This window comes from Myiozetetes cayanensis, unplaced genomic scaffold (assembly GCF_022539395.1).
Source record: "Myiozetetes cayanensis isolate MyiCay16 unplaced genomic scaffold, myiCay2020 scf5-8, whole genome shotgun sequence".
Lineage (NCBI taxonomy): Eukaryota > Metazoa > Chordata > Aves > Passeriformes > Tyrannidae > Myiozetetes > Myiozetetes cayanensis.
The window spans coordinates 46,205,213-46,225,711 of NW_026087742.1; the positions used below are offsets into that span (position 1 = coordinate 46,205,213).

Genomic DNA, 20,499 nt, shown 5'->3' on the forward strand with positions numbered 1-20,499 from the left:
AATTCCCTAATCACTAAAATTCAATTCTAATACAAAAATAGTTCTGCATTAAGAACTGACCTAGAGGGAAACATGAAAAGAGCGAGTTGGAAAGACCTAATGGAGTCAGGAGAAGATAATGAGGTAGCACATGCATGACAGAAGCATTTCTGTTTGTTTGTGTGGATTATAACACATTTACACCAAACATGCCTTTACTGTAGGAGGTGTAAGTAAAGATACTTATGGTTACCAACCAACCACATTCCAACCGAGAACCTTGTTTTCAGTGGCTTATGATTTTGTCAAATATAACTGTTTGGCTTGAAATCTCCCTCAGCAGATGGTTCAACTGAGAAGTTGTAGCATCTCTGTATTTGAAGCAGGGAAGAGAAATTTTGGAGGGTGCTGCTTGCTGGCCCTGAGAAAATTGACCTCGAAGGGTTAAGTTTTGGTTTTTTCAGACACTCAAGAGAAATTTCAAAAAGACACCGAAGTTCTTCCTACGTTTAGCTTGTTCCATCTCCAGACATCTCTTCTTTGCGACTTGAGTGTGTGTTTGGGATTCCCCAGAGCAGTTGAAGGTGACTTGGGAGATCAAAGAGGACTTTTCCTGAAACTGATCATCCAAACTATTGGAGGCACCAAAATAGGTGGCAAAAAGATGCTCTCCTGAGCTCTCCCAGTGCCCTGCACCAGGGCAGAGCAGAGGAAGAGCATGCAGTGTGACAACTGTGCGTTCAGAAGTCCTTCTCTGCCAGAACCAAGGAATCACATCACCCAAACCACAATGCTACAGTTCACTGAGTGGCATGTCACTCACCCAGCCTTTCCACTGAAGTAATTTCACCTTCTATAAAATCACACCAGACAGATCATGTAAGCAGAAAACTGTCTAAACTATTCAGCTGTGAAGTTATTTACTCCCTTCCTTTCTAAACTAACAAAACATTTAGATAACTTAAACAAAACAGAACAGCTTTAAAGAGACCTGCCCCACAATAACTCAAGATGCAGATTCTAAGGAGCTCTCCCTTGCTGATGGCCCATTTTTAAGTCCATGTTGACAGTGAGACAGTACATTTGAATTGAGGGTACTATATCAAAGTATCACAAAAGCATCTTTTCCATTTTTTACAAGGGGTTAAATGTGACCATGACTACTCTTCCCCTCTTCTTAGGAATGATGCTTGAATTTCCATTTGTGTGAAGACTTCTAGTTATTAAGTCCCCAACATGAAATTATTTGAGTTGAACTGAGATCTTTAATTCAAACTGTTCCACAGTTGGGAAAAAAAAAAAAAAAGCGCAATTTTGTGTTCAGCCAAGTTATTTTTTCATTTATTTATTTAGTCACTGAACTGAAAAATCAATTACTGTCAAGGCTCTGAGCGTAAGCACATTTTTTTCCTAAGTTACTTTGTAAGCAAATCTACATGTAAAAATCATGCCATGAAACTTCAAGTTGCATATTCTTGACTACCACCTTCACAAAATCCAAGTTTATGAACAAGAGAAACTTCAATAGGAATTTTAAGTCCTAGTTCTGAACTAATCCTATACGAGGCTAAGATCTGTATCTGGATACTAGACCTAGGGGCTGCATCCAAACATAATGTGTAACTAAAATCATATCATCTTTAAGGTCAGAAGGGACCTCAGGAGGTCTACAGACCACCTTCTGCTGCAAGCAAGGTCAGCTTTTAGATCTCAAAGCTTTACCCAGCTAAGTCTCAGAAACCTCTAAGGGCAGAGACCACACAACTTATGCCACTCCCTGACTATCCTCACAGGGAAATAGTTTCTCTTTACAAACAGCCTCAAGCTTGTTTGTTCAATTTGTGCCTCTTGCCTCTCATCCTCTTGCCCTGCATCACTGAAAAGCCTGGCCTCTGTCTCCTTGGTAATCTCCCTGTACGTACTGGAAGAGGCTGTTGGCTGCCACTGAAGCCCTCTCCTCGCAGGGCAAGTGCTCCAGCTCCCACCACCTCAGGGGCCTCTGCTGAACTTGCTTCATTTATCAGTGACTTTCCTGCCAACTAATGACTCTCAGTGGCACTGCCATGGGGACTTGATTCCTTAACAATCTTCTCAGAGATATTTTTCATCTACTTTCTTGCCCGTCCATTAAAGCAGCAGCACCCATCTTCAGTATCAGGGTTTCCAGCAGTGTCTTCAGAAAGTTATATGAAAGGATAAAGCATTTTTCCCCACTTTACAGGAAAAAGTTCTAATTTCCAGCTGTTCTCTAGGAAGACAAAAGCTAGCTAGTTCTGCACATATACATTGCATTTCTCTTGGCCTAAAGAAGAAATCTACAGGGAGATGGAGACAGCAGGTGACATCAGCACCACAGCTGGGGAGGAGCAGAGGAGATGGCAGAGGTGCCAGCACAACCATCCTCTCTGACAGATACCCCTTCCCTGTTAACTCCCTGCATCACACTCATCATGGAGGCAAAGCACTACAGGGCTGCATGATCCCCCAGCACAAGATCCCACAGTGTATTTCCTCAAACAATTAGTTGCACCAGCCTGTAACTATTTAAAAGTGGTTTATTACTGTTGCTGTTATTACCAATAGTATTTCTACCACTATTATATTAGCTTACTTTAATCTTCCATCAAAGTATGCAGGAGTCCCAAGAACAATGGTTTTAATGAAGAAAGGCTGGTTTGTGTGGTTCTCCTCATAGCCACCGACGATGCTGAAGCCCCAGCTCCCTAAATTGCTCCGCCGCAGTACTACGTCATGGCAGCTATGTAGGCAGCTGTGGAATGGAAGCACAGGATAGCAAGAGAAACAGCCATGTACAGTTTTACAGTAGGCACAACATCTGCTGTCTCACCATTACCACTGCGCTAAGTGTGCAAGAGAAGGGGAGGGATGGTGATTAGACTTCTGTTCCCAGAGTAATTTTGCAATATTCAAGCCAATTACCAAAAAAACTCCATAACCTTGAGACAAAAAAGTGTTTTAAAAGAAATAATGCAGTGCTAGAACAATTACTTAAACACAGTTAACTCTGTAAACTGACAGTAATAGAACAGCATTTTAGAGCTTTCGCAGGTGGCAACAATGTGGGTGGAAAATCGATACCTGATGTGTTTAGCTTGAGAGTCAAAAAACGCAGAGTGTTTTTCTTCCACCCCCAGTCAGTTTAGGCTTTTTCTACTTTAAGTAAAAATTAAAATTCCATACACAATCTTTTTTACCTCTGAACTGATGCATCACCAGTAATAAAAATATAACTGACTAGCCATTTCATTACACAGAACGTAAATAATTCAGCTCACACCTTACTAACTGTCCTGCTACATGTTATCTTCTCTAGTGAAAATTAATTCTTGCCAATGAAGTTGACAATGACTGTAATTAAAACAAACAAACAAAAAAACAAAAAATCCCCTCAAAACATAGAAATTAACTTTTGAGTAAAAAGAGGCCAAGTTCTTTACTCTTTTTAAGAACAGCAGCACAATGCATACCATAACTTTAGGAGCCACACATGGGCATCTGTGGTATAGAAGAAATAATCCACTGCTGAGGCATGGAAAGGAGTACATTTACCAAAACCAAGAGCCATTTAGTGAGATTAGGTAACTCATTTATACATGAACAAAAGAGATATTAATCGACAGTTAAACTAAGAAAAAGTGAAATTTCTGGAGGGCCAAAGCATAGTTAGTTCTGGTATCTTTGACTGCATTCTGCTACCAATCTGTCTGGTTGTTGTTGCGGTTTTATGCTTAAAGTACAGACCTGGTAACTCTATCACAGAGAAAGGAATTAACCTGTATGTCCTAACTGAAGTTAATAACACTATTTGCTGTAGCAGATGCTCTTCTTGATAGCAAACAATGCCAGAATGAGCTTAGCTGCAGCCACATGAGAGTGAAAAACAAAGAGTACAAACAAAACATGGTGATGTCCAGCAGATTGCAGATTACTCAAGGGAAGGGAGCTCACTGCAAACCTTGAAGAGTTTTCATGTTTGGAAGAGATGGTAGTGGATTCTTAAAAAAAAAAAATGATGGGGATTTGTAACTCTTAGGTTCATCTGTGTGCCTATAGTTACATGGCTACAGTCTTGACAAGGGATGTCAAGAGCAGCCAAAGCCTGATCCAAGTTAAATATTTGGCCTCATAAATTCAGGTAGCAGATTAGCAAAGAGACACATGGGTATATACTTCGTGTTTTTATTAATGATTACTCTGGTTTTAGGTATTTTACAGAAAGTTATGATACGATTAAACAATATAAAAGATGACTTGTGTTCAACAAGGAGATTCCACATGGGTAGCCACTATGGTTTGTGAAAGGATAAACCCAGTCTATTCACCTTTGAGTTTCCCAAGGAAACACTGCTCCTGTTCACAGTCTGCTTCGTAAGCACATTGCCAATCAAATATAGTCAGGTAGGCAGAAATAATGGCAGATGTGTTGCAACTATTAAGGTCTCTGCTTCTTTATCTCTCTCGGACTTAGCTTAAAACAGCTAACTAATTACTGTACGGATTCATTCCATACCTTGGCAGCCCCAGCCACATGACCCACGATGGTGACCAGCTAGCATCATATTCATTTTCACTGATGGTACTCAATTGTTCTTCATTAGCCTGGGGCTGTTCTTCTACAATCTGGACTTCCAGGGCTTTCAGGGCAACTACGGAAGAGGCAGCACTAGCTTTCAGCATGGCCACGGCCTCGCTGTGACTCAGGTTAGTCAGATCAATGCCGTTGATGTTCAGCAGCACATCACCTGTTCAAAGGCACAAGTGAGACCACATGAGTCCGACAGTCCTTCCCACTGACAGCACCTCCCATGCCACAGTTTCATTTCATACTGTATTTTTTGGTCCCGAGACAGTCTAAACTAACAGAGTGGGAATGTGAATAGCTCTGAAGCCTTCCATTGTCAGTTTGGCACGTTAATGTATTGAACTATTAAGCTGGATCAGTATAATTTATTTCCCCATAACACATCAAATACTGTGGCTTTTATTGTATATTGCCCTGAAAATTTGACATAGAAATTACCTAAGCATTTCATCAGCTCAGCTGTAACTGCTACTGCAGATACTGTGACAATTGTTTCCAGTGGTCGATCTTACGTTCACCCTAGCCTTAAAAGTGAAGGAAGAATGATGGAAGGAACAATACAGGCACCTCAAAGTAACCAATTTTTGTAGATAAGCAGAGTTCCACATAGTGTTTTAAGTCATCTGTTTTGTTCTAACTTGTTATTTGGGAGAAGCAAATGGAATTCAAAATCTACTGGAAAGTTTGGCACAAAACTCTGTTAATTCAAAGAAAGAAACTGAGCATCTCTACAAAGATAATATGGAAAGAGTCAAAGCCACTGAAAAAAAACTGCCACAATTTAAATTTTACTTAATATTTTTTAAAAGCCTCAGGATGAAGATAAGAATGTTACTAACTATTGAAGCAGCAATGGTCTCCTTTTTTACACACTGTCTCACCAATGAAAGCCAGAAAAAACAAAGCAAAAGTGCAAACACCTGGGTCACATTTGGAATGAGACTCAGTTTTTAAAAGGTTTTTCCTCCCAGTAGCTGCTGTGGCTACTTTAATGTTACACAATGAAAGAACAATAGTGGTTCTTCTATCAAGTGTGTTTCTCATCATAGTACAGAAAAAGAAAGCATACCTGCTGGTGTGTGGGTGTAAATCTCCCTCTCTCAGGAGCATATAAGGATGCTCCCACACTGTTCTCTTTAAATGTACAATCTGTGAAGTTTTTTTTCCTAAATTTCTTTCCTAAAACATTCTGTAATTCTGTGAATTGCAGATATAGTATAGGCAGTCTTTGTTTCACATATAATACGTTTTAATCATCAAATGTTTTGCTATCAGTCACACAGGACTGCCTCCACCTATGCCGAGTCTAACCTCCCCCTCCTTGTTCCCTTCTGCAAAGCCAAGGAACAAGTGCAGGTGCTGCAGCACCCCTGAAGACCAGCAAACCCAAGCTGTCTCAAAGAATAAGAAAGCATTTGGGAACTAGGATCAACACTGATGCGGCTTCTGAGGTAAACTTAGCATGGGTAAGCTGTGGACTGTCATCAGAGCACCTCTGCTGTTCAGATATTATACTGGGGAGCAGAGATTTCTTGGGCAGAGGTGTGGTCCCGCCCACTATATTAAACACAAAACCAGGATGTGTGTGCTACAGAGCAAAGCATCACACCAGACCAGTAATCAGGGGATTACTGTCAGCTTTAAAGAATTTAACCAGACATTTCCTGGTCTTATCTGCTTCCCCTGCTATCATGCTCTAAACATCCCCTTCCTAGAAAAGGTGGAAGTGCGATACTAAATACTGTATTTCCATTAATGACTCATGAAGAAAAGCATCCATAAGCATTTCCCTACATCTGTGGAAAGACTTTTTGACACTCCCTGACTCCAGAGAATGCAGTCATCAGAAAGCAATGAGAAGCCATCCATGCCACCGGGGAAGCCAAACCCCACCTCGTTTAATCCTGCCGTCTCTTGCCAAACACCCGTGAGGCTGCACACTTGTCACAAAGATGGGCAGTTCGCCACTTTTGCTGCCTCTGCCTCCTGCCACTGTCATTCCCAGAGATTCATGTGGCTCTTTTTTCACAGTAATGTGCTTTTCTTGGCACGTAACACACTGGGAGAGATCCTGTTTGACAAGGATAAATAACATTGTTAAAATGAAGGAAAAAACCCAACCAAACAAAACCCGAACTTCAGAACAAAACGCAACTAAATACACCCCAAAGCTACACTTTGGCACTTTAACAGAACAGTTTAGAAGGACTAAATAGTGGAAATCAGCTTTGGTTGAATTTCCTCCAGATCAGACTACCTCTCCCTAAAAAAAACCCAAACTAAAATAAAACCCAACAAAACTCCCATGCATGTAGATACTTTAATATAGATAGAAGGTTTATAAAGGCCTATCTTGAAAATCTTGGTCTAGTTTTAATTAACATCCTACACTGGAACAGGCTCAATTTTAGGACTACACTACAAATCCATATGGTCAAAAGACTGCAGACAAACCAGAAACAAATCTTTTCATGTCTTGGTGAACATCAGCACTACTTAATTTGTCAGAGGAATATGTCCCAGAACTACAAAGAAGCTCCTAAGAAACGAAAACACGTGTTTCCATCATGACAATAAGAGACCCTTTAAAGTCCTTATACATCATGTTTTCTTTTGCAGCTGGTATGTAGACTCTCCAGAGCACAAACTAAGGCCAATTGACGCTAATCAACTTTTTAAAAGTGAGAAATTGTATTTTTCTATCTACAAGAACATCTCAAGCAGAGGCTTTATTCCTGCAGGTCTTCTAGATAATCTGACATTAGCTTCATGACAATCTCCTCATTTTGCCTTTCTCTCCCTGCTTGAGACAATGCAGAACTCAGCAGTCTGGCAGCCAGGACTGTTGACTCACAGAGGAGATGACACATCCCTCCAACATGCTCTTTATAAGCTGGATCGTGGACATCACACCTCCTGCTCTTCCTGGTTGAAGCCAGCACAGTGGCAACAAAACCATAACATTCTTGAATGACATGCAGGAATAACACATGAGCCGCTGTCTTAGACAAGGAAGGTCTAACAAGTACAGCTGTATGAGCTCATAGAGTTTGCTTCTTTCACTGCAGTCCGCAAATCCAAAAACATACTGAAAAGCTGTTGAGTGTCTTTTGTTCCCAATCCAGACACAATGCAGGATCTGAATACTTGGAAGTCATCACCATTTTTTTTCATTAGGTAAAAAGGAAGATATAATCCTTTCTTCTAGTTTTGCCTTGCTAAGCACTTGGACCATCACATAAGTAAAATGGTATTTATACCTCCCAGAAGGAGGAACACCAACCTTATGTGAGTTAGGTCTGCTGTGAAACAGCTGCTGGGACTGGTGTTGGTGTGAGCTGCTGTTGTGAGTCCCGGTGTCTCGGACAATACTGACTGTCTGCGACTTCAGGGGTCTAGAGATGATCAAATTCACTCTCTCCCCACTAGCCTGTTGAACACATAAGACAAAGTCATCAAGTTTGATAGGATACTGATTATTAGAGAGGGAGGAAAACACAACAAAATGTGAAACAAGACAACAGCAGAACTCTCTTCTTTTTGCAATCCCCCTCCCCCAAAATGGAGGGGATATTAACACTCCTCCTTCACCTCTGATGTTACATTTACATCAAATGGAAATCCTTTGTCTAAAGGACCATTTCTCACTTTGTGTAACAAAGCTTCAAAAATTAAAATTCATCCCACTCCATTTGCATTCTTTGGGAACTTCAGCAACACATAGCAATAAATGGAAGAAGTGCCTGTGTGATGGCTCCAAGATCTGCAGATTTTGGTCAAAAGCTATGAACACCTCTGGTACTTCCCAAAGACACTTCCAAGAAAGACATTATACATGAGCAGACCATCAAATTCTGGAGTTTGGAGAATAATCAGGAGACTCAGTTACCAGATGTACCAACTCTTTCTATTGTTGCAAAACCACACCTTAATAGATAAAAGTCATCCAATGTTAAATTTCAATCACTCTATATAAAATTTCAGAAATTGAAACTGCGATTCCCAAGATCACTGTTATTTTCCTTTCACTGCAAGGAAAGTTCTTAGAATTATTCCTGAAGCAAATATTTACTACTTATTTGTATCAGAGTTCTCTATGTGGTGCTGGGTTAGGCAAGGATAACTGCACTAGACTGCAAGAACCTACTACTGGTATGTTCCAACTTTCCTAAAAACAGAGCAATTTTCACCAACATCCCATCAGCAGGAAGTAGCAAAGTGCTGCAGCTGTTTCCTTACAGACTGGGAGAAAGGCATGGAGTAAAGGTTTTCCTGTGGGAACCGGGAAGGGTCATATGTCACACTGTATCAAGCTCTGGGTAACAGTCATGTCCAAAGCAGAGCCAGACATTGGGAATAAACCTGTTTTGAACACTCAGAAACTGAGTTTTACCATGCAGAACTTGCGGAAGACCTATATTAGACTTCCCAGCTGCTACCTGTTGACATCAAGAAGTTTGATAAATTACTTTCTTGTTTCAACTCAATTCCAAAACAGGCAAATCAATACAAAATAAAGCCCACTTTTACAGAGCTTACTGGCAGATTAAAATACAATACATACATGAATAGAATAAAAATAATCCTCTTTTTTTTTTCTTCTAAGCAATAGGCTACAATAGGCTGCTCTGCTTGCTCACATGAGCCATGTTCTAACCTTCAGGCTGTGTGCCAGGGAAGACTATGGCACTTTTCACTTCTGAGGAGGTGAAGTTCATCTGTTAGTTGCGAAAGCAGACCCTGTTCTGCACTATTATTTCCAGAACATAATAATAGATCACTGCAGTTTGTACTGCCACAGGCTTTCAGGCATTACACGACCCATTCTGTCTGGGACAGACTCTACTCTACCCCAGGCTTCGCCCAAGAAATGAAGCTGAGCTCAGGTAGGGAATGCAAATTACCTGTATGACCTGAGCAGCAAGCTCTGGTGTCCCATGCTTCAAGTCATGTCCATTAATTGCAAGTACGCGGTCGTTGCTGCAGAGCCTGCCATCCTGAGCAGCCAACCCCCCTTCCAAAAGGTCGAGAATAAAAACTCCTGGCTCGTCCGTTCTGCGCACAAGCTTGATGCCGAGCTGCTCGCTGGAGTCACGCTTGTGCAGCGTCACTTGGAAGCTGTCCTCCCGCATGGAGCTGGGGGTGTCCCCGTGGTTGTGCGTGCGGCTGCCGAAGCGCCTCTCCCTCAGCACCGTGAGGTGCAGCACTGAGCAAGGCTGGGAAAGCACAGCTCGAGCGTGGTTGTGAGACACGTTGCTGATGTCAAAGCTGTTGACCTGCAAAACAACAACAACAACAAAATCAGAATTATATTGTTTCTGGTTGCCCTTTCCTTTCCAAAGTAAATTCAGTCACTGCAAAACCAGCCTTAGAGCAACCTATACATGTGACCCTACTAGGCTTCCTCTCCTGTCCTTCCATCATCTCCTGCAAACTCATACTGGCTGCTCAATTTACGAATTTATTTTTAGGTTGGAAAAGACCCTTAATGTCATCAAGTCCAACCACTAACCCAGCACTGACAAGTCCACCACTAAGCCATGTTCCTAAGTGCTGTATCTACAAGTCTTTTGAACACCTCCAGGGATGGTGACTCCATCACCTCACTGGGCAGCCTGTTCCAGTGCTTAACAACCCTTTTGTGAAAAATTTTTCCTATCCAATCTAAACTTGGTAGAACTTTAGGCTTTTTCCCACAAAGGTGACAACATCTTTCTAACAGAGAACACCTTATGCCATCACAGGCCAAGGGGTTTGTTCTCCTTGTTTCCTATACTTCTCTTCCTTAGATTTTGACACCGTTTGTTCTCCAGGTCAAGAACTTTGCGTGGGCTTTCACTGTCAAGCCCAGCAACACTTAAAAATACAAAATAAAAAAAGAATACATAAAAATCTCTGAAGCAAGCAGTACTTCCACGACATGAACAAAAATTCAAAACACTCAGAATCTAGAATAATGAAATTTGTTTATTAGGACTGTGGAAAAAGGTGGTTGTACTAATTCTCAAATCTTAGCATGAACTGAGGAGATGTCCCATAGACTTCAACTAGGTCAGAGTTTAAGACTTCTAACCTGTATCCTTCAAAATTCAGTTGTAAATGAAAAATGAATTAAACTTTCCCACCCTACAACTAAGAATTGTGTTTGTTATGTGGCCCACTGATACAGAGATCAGCAATCTTCAGTCATTTCTTGCAGTATAAGATAAGAACTGACAGTGCACTGAGATTTGGCAGAAAACAGGAGCACCACAAAAAAATCAGCACAAGAGCTGTGCTTGCCTTGTTCTGTAAAAAGGAGTTCAAAGTCAACACTGAAGCTTCACCCTTAGAACATACAATTGTGCCTTAGTGAAGGAATCCCTGCCCCACAATATCAGCACACAGAAACTAACATCAAATGACCTATACTGATCTGCCTTAACTAAGCCTTCTAATGCTCCCCATTGCAACCTAAGTAAAAATATAAACTTGCAGCTTCTCACCATCTAGTAGCAATATTAAAGCTTAAAAAATGAATGAAGAGAAAGGACCTAGAAATCTATGTACAACAGCTGACACATTTACATCACACATCTGAGCCAAGCCCAGATGTCTGTGCCAAACCATTTAGCCATGATGGTTTCAGAATGGTGAAGGGGCACTGTACCCTCACAGAGTCACCCCCAGCCCAGTGCCCATCACAAAGCCACTGGTGCTAGCGGAACTGTGAGTTCAGACACCAAACTATGGTCATGTCCTGCTCTGCTACTGCCCTGAGAGGGGCTGTACATAACCTTGGGCAGAAGGAAGAGGAGCATAGCTAGGAGAAATAACATTTAGAGCTGCCCCCCCCCAACCACTATAGCTCATCCATCATAGCCCTTAAATTAAGTCTAGTTTTATTTTTAGCTGTCTCTAGCTAAAGTAAATACATAAAATATGGAAGCATTCAAAGGGCACAAAGAATATATGCAATAAAATGTAATTCTTCTTTCTACAAGGCAGTTCACAATTTCAGAATAAAACAGCCTTAGCATTTCTTGGGGAAAGAGATTCTCATTAGGCCATGCTTTACATGAATTACAGTCACAGTCCAGCATAAAAAAGAGACAATTTGTAGACCACTTTAAAAATGTTAGGCACCTATCTGTACCTTGCAGACGATGTAAGCTTTTATGTAGTTGTTACAAAATGCTGTTCCCACAGATCTTAACAGGGTAATAGTTCTCATTTGACTGGACAAGAAAATGCTGAGTTTCACCTCATAGTCCTTTCTGGCTTTCTTTTAGACCTTTATTGCTCATAAAAGCCCCTGAAGACATTTTCATATCCAACCAAAGTGTGCATGCTGGGCTGCATCTAACTGCACCCAACTACAGACAGCAGAGAATGAGTCTGGTCATTTTAGTACAACAGTTCAGCACATGTACAGGTAAATTCAAAGAAATAAAGGTATTGTAACTTCCAAAAAGTTTGGCTTTTAACCTCTGTACCTCTCCCTTGGTGTGACAGGAAGACTCTCATGGACACCCCCCTAGCATCTGACAGCCCCACTGCCGGTATGTTGATAGGGAAGACTCACTGCAGTTTGTAAATTCCTATTTACAGTCAATGTATTGCCATTTATGGTCTTGGAAGCTGTAACTGACACCTGCCCAAATAGCAGGAATTTCCAAAGCTTCACAGGAGCTCAGGCTCTCTATTCTGTCAGCCAAGGAGAGCCCTTAGTATCAAAGTAAATGAGGCAGCATTCAATCAGTGCCTGCAATTACTTGTTGAAAAGACAACATTCTGGAAACCTCTTGGGTTGTTTTCTTGGCCAGACACTATGCTAACACTCCATTAGAGGAAAAAGGCATGTTTCTCAAAAGGGACTTTATTTTCTGAAGTGCAAACTGATTTCATTCCAAGCATAACTACTGTATTTAAGCTACTTCTACCGGCTTGATTTCAAAATAGTGAAATAAAGAAGGCTGATACTACTTTTGTACTGATCTTAGGCTGCCAGATCAAAAGCAATCATTTTCTCTGACGTACTTGTGAATTGACAGTAATATATTTGTTTAAGATGGAATGATTAAAAATAGAAAGAAGCTGGAGGACTGTCCTGTTTATGTAGCACTTCGTTACTGATATTCTTAAGTGTCCTATAAACAACCCCTTCCCCTAACATAAAAATTAAAACTTCAAAATTAATAGAATTTGATTTTTTTATACTGTCTAAAACTGTAACAAAAATACACAATCAAAATCAACTTACATTTTAATTTTGTTTACTTTTTTTGAAAATGCTTAGAGAACCTTGCTTCAAATCATGCCATTGAAGACTATCATTGACTCTTCTATACATACTGAAAGATGCAGGTCAACTGCCTAGGCTTTTGGAAGGTAACAGTGAAGTTAGATTAAAATAGCAGTTTAGATGAAGCCAGCCTTACAATCCACAAATTGCTTTTTACATATGACAAGATACGCCAACTTGTTAGCCAGAAATAACTTTAGGTTCCTTCAAAATGCATGCATAAAGTTGAGATAAGGACCAAGTCCCACAGCATTTAAAAACAGAAAAATAAACTTGTATTTTAAGCATGGATAAGAGATGCTAAAGAGTAAAGGATTCCAGGGACTGGCCCGAGAAACAACATAAAACATGATAGCCAAAAGTACTAAAACAACATACTTTGCTCTGAATATTAATTTGCCTTCCAACTGATAATTGCAATGCTAACACTGACACAACACAGTCTGACAAGGAAAATCTCCCATTTCATTTTAACAGCAGTTCTGCAAAGAGTGAATGGAAAGTAAGCAGACAGAATACATAATTAGGTTCCATACTTGAAGTATTTGGTCTCCAGCAAGAAGTCTTCCATCTCTGGCAATGATCCCATCTCGATAAACCTCTTGAATGACAATGTTGATCAAAGGTGTTTCATTGCCACCCACTATGCTAATTCCTAATTCGATATAAGGATTGGACCGATGAATTTCAATAGTGGTGATCTCTCCTTCAGGCAAGGCAGGTGGCTGTTGATTTGCTGCCAATTATTTTAAAAAAGAAAGATGATTAATATCCTTTCTACTTCATTCATTTTCAATAAAACAAATCACCAAAGGATAATGTAAGACAGGCCACAAAGCAGCCGTTTAACAACAAACTAAAGCACAAATAGATTAGTTCCACTACATGTTGAAACTCCCAGCTTATTAGAAACTGCTCTCTAATGACTTAGTAGCATCCATGCTTCCTGAAATAGAGTCACTTGGATTGTAAAAGGATACCTTGAACCCTTTAGATCCTGTCCTTTATGATAAATTTTATACATTTGGTTGCTTGCAGATTTGCATTTGGTGATGATGATAATAAAAATGTATTTTAGGGGTTACTCCACAGAACCCTCTTTGTCAGCTGGTCTCACAACTGCAGTAGGAACTGCTATTGAGTTACCAGGTCAAGGGAAAAAGCCCATTTCTGAAGTAAGCATGGAGACAACTAAAGAAGGAAAAGCAGAATGCTAAAGGATGGCAAGCATAGAGGAGAAGGACTGGGACAGGACCACCTTCCTCTGTGGTAAGGCTCAGCAATTCCTCTCTAAAATCCCAGCTGCTAGAGGCGTTACTGCTCATTCCGTACAGATGGATGCAGGAGTAACTCAGCTGCCTTTTTGCTCGAGTAGGACAGCACTCCATGTGCAGGAAGGTTGCTGATCCAGTTGGGGGACAAGGCAAAAGAGGGAAACACAAACCTGATCTTAGCAAACAACTTCTGTAATTTTACAGAAATTACACTCAATCTCACTGTTAGGCCAGTCCTACTAGTAGATTAACGTGAACTACTGCACCATGACATGATAAATGATGATATAGCACCATGGTATCTGGCATGCACACTGAGATATTTCTTTCCTTCCTGTGACTTTATCCCAATTGTAAACTTACACATAACCAAAACGCAGTAATATTTTTCCAGAAATTGCAAAAGAAAAGAGATGAAGAATAAGATGCACAATCACAGTTGGTAAGAGACAAGCTCTGACACCACAAATGTTTCCACATCTGATAAAAGAGACTCGAGAAGATAAGTGATGACATACTGTCTGCTACTGTGTTCTCCTCAAAAGGCGGATTGTCGATGCCGGACTCATCTGTCCACGTGGGAAGGGCGGGCGAGGTAAAGCTCTGCTCAGCTGGCACTATTCCCTGATCTACGTCTGGAGATAAACTGCTGGGCTGCTCCATCCCACCGACACCACTCTCACCCTCTGCTTCTGCTTGCACCTTGCTTGTTTTCCTTCTCTCCAGAGCAACCCTTCGATGAGAAGCCCCAGGACACCTGTGAAGACAAGGTTTATACCATACTTCAGGCCTGCAGCCATGTTTGTAGCACAAAATTGCTGAGTACTCCACTGAATGGAATTAATCTTCTTCAAAGCCACAGCTTTAAACTCATCATCAAAATAAATATTAAACACATTGAATGTTAAGGTCAAAATACGTTTTAGTGGACAGAACCCCAAGATAATACTGCCTTTTCCCTCAAATGTCTAATATGTAGTTTTTTGGCCATGCACTAAATGTGCTGTAACACCTTCTGAATGTGGACTTCCTCTGTTATCATTGAATGGTTTGGGTTGGAAAGGGCCTTCAAGATCATCTAGTTCCAACCCCTCTGCAATGGGGAGGGATACCTTGCACTAGAAGGTGGATTCTGTACATTTCAGTTTCTGGAAGATAACCTTGCTGAAAAAACTAAACAGGGCTGGCAAAAAAACCCACATAAGAGAAGCCCCTTTCAAAGACAGATTTGGAGACCCACCTTAGTAAGCATCATATTTTCCTGGGGTTGAGGGAGGAAAGTGATGAAAATTTTACCCATATTGCACTAATTGTTAAAATATTAAAAAAAAATTTTGCTTTTCTAGGAGTTTGTATGAAAAGTTCAACAAACTTAACAGCTCTTCTCATCATCTCTTGGACCAGCAGAAGCTGTTTCATCCCCCTTCTATCTCCTGTTTTCTCCAACTTCACAGAGGAGGTTTTTTGTTTTTCCTTATGTAACAATCTTCCCTCAGCATTTGATGCTTTTCACTGTAAACTCACTTTTGTGAATTTCCATTCTTCTTAATGCAATATTTATTTTTGCTTATGTTTAAAAGCCTATAATAGTTTATTGCAAAGAAGGGCTACAATGTTGCAAATTCATGGAAAGCCTTCATTTATGGAATAGTCTTGTGTTTATGTGTAGATAATTAGATGTGGACACCAATCTTGCATGGGTCTCTATGACAGTTTTGTCAGTGTCTGATATATCACTTCTTACAGTATCTGATGTCCTTAAAGCTCCTGCTTCTGAAGTTGCTGACCACCTAGAAACACTCACACTGTAGCAGTGTCAGAAAAAAATGGAACCATGTTCTTGAAAGGACTTACCGTTTGGGAACTTGACAGATTGTTATAACAAAGGAAGAAATTATTTATTTTTGCAAGGGGAGAAGAAATGAGTTAACAGAGTAAAAGACAGCAGAAGTTTAATGATATCCTAACTTCTTAAACAAGAATATTTTAAGAATCACAGTTCTGTTCTGACATTCTGTGAAGAGGATTTGATAATCATATGGTTAGAAGGTTTCAACATGAGGGATTTTGAAGATAACCTAATAACAAAGTTTTTAGGTCCAAATAATCTACTCTCTTTCAGTTTAAAGTTATTCCTCCTTGACTTATCACTACATGCCATCACAAAAATCCCTCTCCAGCTTTCTTTTAGCTCTTGTAGGTGTTGGAAGGTGCTATAAGGTTTTCCCAGAGCTTTCTCTTCCCCATGTTTAGAAAAAGAGCATAAGGTAACACCAATATGCTCTGAAATACGCATTAAAACATACATTAGAGACAGTTCGCATAATTCCATGATGCATTACAGAAAAAAATTTCTTAGGGCTTTACCCAAAGCAACTGCTGGTCATCTTGTTCTTCAAAGTGAAGAAAAATGCAAGCATAAAAGATGAAAATTAATTGAAAGGTTATGCTTTGTGAAAAAATTTCCCTGATTTTAATGATTAAACACAATCCTATTTCTTGATTTTGCCCAAGCCACATAAAACTCAGCAGGAAATTTCTCTCATTGACCATTTTACAATGCAAACCTCAAAACCAGAATCCCCCCCAAAAAAAGAAAAAGAGAGATGCAAATGCTTCCCTCAAGATTTCTAGAATACTTCAACTTAATGGCTTAGCCTCATGCTCCCTCAAATTTTAACTCTGGCAATAGGACAAAAAAAAAAAAAAAAGAAAAAAAGAAAACAATCTCCACCATCACTCACTTCTGCTGCAACACAGCAAGAGGTAAATGCTCCTGCAGAGGAAACCTCTTGTCTATTGGGAACACTGACAGATGTGCTCTCCCACACTGATCCATAAGAATTTAGCACAAAGCCACCCCCAAGATGCACATCCTTGCTGTCCCTAAACTGCTCTGCTATAAGAGTAGTGATTTTTCAGCAAAGAGGGGAACGAACTATTCAAAACTGATGCTGTCAGAGGACCATGTTTCAATCCTGCTGAGCCTACACAGCAGTGTCCAGCCTTACAGACTACTTCAGTGAGCCACACACTCCCTTAGGTATCTTCTACCAAACCACTGTGCTGCAGGCTCTGATTGAGCCCGCTCACAAGGCCTGAGGAACCCAAAGGGCCTGGTGGAGGTGGCAAAGCACACCTCATAATTTTATTTTTTTAAACTGTATCAAACCAGGACAGCACAAAAACTCAGCCCTGGAAGTGTCCTATTTCTGTCAAAGCTTTCTAAAACCACAGCCAGGTCCTCCTCCACCCGCCTTCACAGAACACATTCTCCCATCTTTACCTGGCAGATGATGAAAGTCGTCACATGAAATATAAATAGACTTGAGGTTTATTTTTGCCAACAATGTTTAATTGTAATTTCAAAGGCTAATATCAAGAAATGTAAAGAGCCTTCTCAGCACACCTACTCAGTTCAGTGGAATCCCTTCTGTGCAGTACTGTATGGGGAAAAAAAGGGGAAAACCCCCCAGATTCTTCCCCAAATTAACCACTAATTGTAACAAACTATGACTTTCAACCTAGTATAGTGCAACTGCATTGCCAGGAAAGTAGCTGTCCAGTGGAGACATTAATTCACAGGATGCCAGTTCTTCGGTCTTTCAACACCGTACGCCTCCTACCAAGTTGCAAAGCCCAGCATTGGTATTCAAGCACATCTATAAGGAGATTTTTGATTTCCATTTGCAACTTGAAAGGATTTTTATTGGTAGTAGGAATGTACTATTCACAAACAGCAAAACCATACAACAGTTGTAACAGTTAACAAGCACCAATAAATCTCTAAAGGTGCACACCGTCACTAACACTGCTACTGTCAAATATCTGGGATAAAGAGCATTTTGGACTAAATCTTGTAACAAGTTATGTACACAGATGGGCATCTTGTGATCAAAACAAGCTCTGAAGATTGTTTTGTATGGGTACAGGAATCCATTTTCATAAAACAAATTGCGTAAGTAAGGGCTGAATTGAGACTGAAACATGTCTTACAGGAACTGAATTTCATATCTACCTAGGAGCAAGAAAGGTGGGAATGTTTTCTAAAACTTGTAAAAATTATTTCTTTCATGAATCAAGATGATGGAGTGTAACATTCCAGCTCAAACTATTCTATGATACTAAAACAACCAGCTAAAGCTGAATGGCAGTTCTCGGTAGGTAAAACAAGCTTCTGCTTATATTCATCGCCTTCTTCCTCTTCCCTCTTCAGCATCAGTCTGGATGGTGATAAAGCATAGCTTTTACCTTCAGTTTCTCTTAATTCATATCAGACAGAGAACAAAAATGGTCTTTTTTGGTTTGTTTGTTTGTGGGTTTTGTGTTTTTGTGTGTTTGGTTTTTTGTTTGGTTAGTTTTGTTTTGTTGATTTTTTTTTTTTTTCTGGTGTGTGGTTTTTTTTGTTGTTGGGTTTTTTTGGTTTTGTTTTGGGTGGGGTTTTTGTTTGTGTTTTTTTGTTTGTTCGTTTGGGGGTTTTGTGGGGGGTTTTTTTGGTTTTTTTTTAGCCAAGTCTGCTGTGCTTCTCATTTAAAAGCTGACTTCTTGGAACACTAGCAGCAATCCCTCTTTGCTGATAAAAAGAGCTTTCATACAAAATTGAGATGTAGTTTACAGAGGTATTTCTGTGAAATAACAGTAGGAGCTTGAACAACACATTTGCTCGCTGACTACTATAAAGAAAGAATTCATTGTAACTTACGCCATCACCTTCTGCCCAGTCTAGAGGTTTGATAAAAGCAAACACACTAAATAACCTCAAACCAGTTGCACTAAATCATTTTCCAAGCAGGATGTGTATTTAAGCAAAGACTGCAGAGAAGCAACACAAACGCTTTTGGTGTTGCTCATAAAACTTAGCCAGCAAAGTGACCTTAAGCAGTAATTCTGGCAAGATTTACAGCTGCAATTCAAAGTAAAACCTGGTGCTGCTCTGGAAAGTTAAGTGTCTGGGTCTTGGTTTGTCTTTTGCCAGAGGGAAACAAACAAAAAAAAACCCCAAGAAAAGGTAAAAAAAAAAAAAAAAAGGGGGAAAACCCAAGAAAACAAGGCACTAGGAATTATCTAGGTTTGTAAACCAGAGAAGACTCAGGAAAATTAAAAAAGAGTGGTTTTGTTGCATACTTTTCTCTCCCACCCAAGGACATGAGAAGCTTACATGGAGTTAAGTGGCTTCAGAGCAGACAATAACCACAACCGACCTTTGATATTTGGGAAATCAAACTGCCACCTACTTTTCTAAACACTAACAAATTTTCTGTACCAAGTGACTGTGAAAAAACGTTCAATATTACTTCTGGGTTTTCTTCTTCAAAATCAGATTATGTGTATTGTGTTTAACTTTGAAAACCACAGTTTGTAAGTGAATGTAATGAAACTCTGAGTTTGAGAAATCAAGAATATTTTCTTAATGCAACGAGGTATCATGGAGTGCAATTAGTGACCATGAAGTTGTGTCTCATGCCTCTCATCTCCTTAGTGAGCATCTTGCAGTAACCTTACAGTCCAAGTCACCTGGTGGATGACATTTTCTTCCAGTTTTTATGCTCAAATGGAGCCAATTAAAACAACTCTGAAAAACCTGAGTGTGAAAGTTTTTAGACAGTGAAAACTAACAAACTATACTACATTTCTTAGAAAAACAAATCAGCTCATGTAAAGGCTTGTCCAGACTGGTTTATATTAATCTATGCTGATAATGACAGTAATACTCCATTTTATATTTCTTTCCTAAACGTTATGATCAGTAGTAGAATTTTACTGGATTCACTAATCCATACAGAATTAAATTCAAACTACACAGTTGCTGCCATCGTTTATGTCAGCAATGATAATTTACAGGTGTTCAGATGTTTGCAAATAAACTTAATTGAAAACTGTAAATCACCATATACTCAAAATGCGTATCGGTATCCCAAGACAACGGAAGGAATTGAAAATGAGCAGCCTCCTGCAACTGAAAGCTTTTTTCCAGCTGACAAACAGGAAAAGCCAGTGACTCAGCTCACTCGAATTTCATAATAACCTTGTGCATTAAGTAAATGAATATTTCATGTATACCTAAAGAGGGCACACACACTGTTCCATGTACAAATAAATTACGTGACCCTGTTGTAAACAGCCCTAATATCATTCAAAGAGATGTCAACCAATGAAAAAGGACTGAAGCGGTGAGGATACGACACTGGGAAACCAGAAGATGAATCAAATATTTAGCAGTAGTTTTGCTAGCATTTTGCCTTTTATTAAAATCAAATCGGTTTAATAGTAGGATTAAAAATGAAATAAACAATTAGGCCTTTTCAGCACCCCCAAGTCATCATACAGATCAGAAATTACTTGCCAGAAGGAAACAAGCA

At 39.9% G+C, this 20,499-nt stretch overlaps 1 protein-coding gene across 4 annotated transcripts in view; it reads right to left on the reverse strand.

The window, feature by feature from the left end:
• The window catches only part of LNX2 (ligand of numb-protein X 2), a 56,034-nt gene that overhangs the window by 2,637 nt on the left and 32,898 nt on the right, over positions 1 to 20,499 (reverse strand). For all 4 annotated transcript variants that reach the window (XM_050333277.1, XM_050333280.1, XM_050333281.1 and 1 more), the window contains exons 3-9: positions 14,659 to 14,897; positions 13,403 to 13,602; positions 9,487 to 9,858; positions 7,866 to 8,012; positions 6,476 to 6,653; positions 4,511 to 4,742; positions 2,591 to 2,749 (exon numbers count right to left, since the gene is read on the reverse strand). In XM_050333277.1, coding sequence (XP_050189234.1) covers positions 2,591 to 2,749; positions 4,511 to 4,742; positions 6,476 to 6,653; positions 7,866 to 8,012; positions 9,487 to 9,858; positions 13,403 to 13,602; positions 14,659 to 14,897 — 1,527 coding nt within the window. The remainder of the gene's footprint in view (positions 1 to 2,590; positions 2,750 to 4,510; positions 4,743 to 6,475; positions 6,654 to 7,865; positions 8,013 to 9,486; positions 9,859 to 13,402; positions 13,603 to 14,658; positions 14,898 to 20,499) is intronic.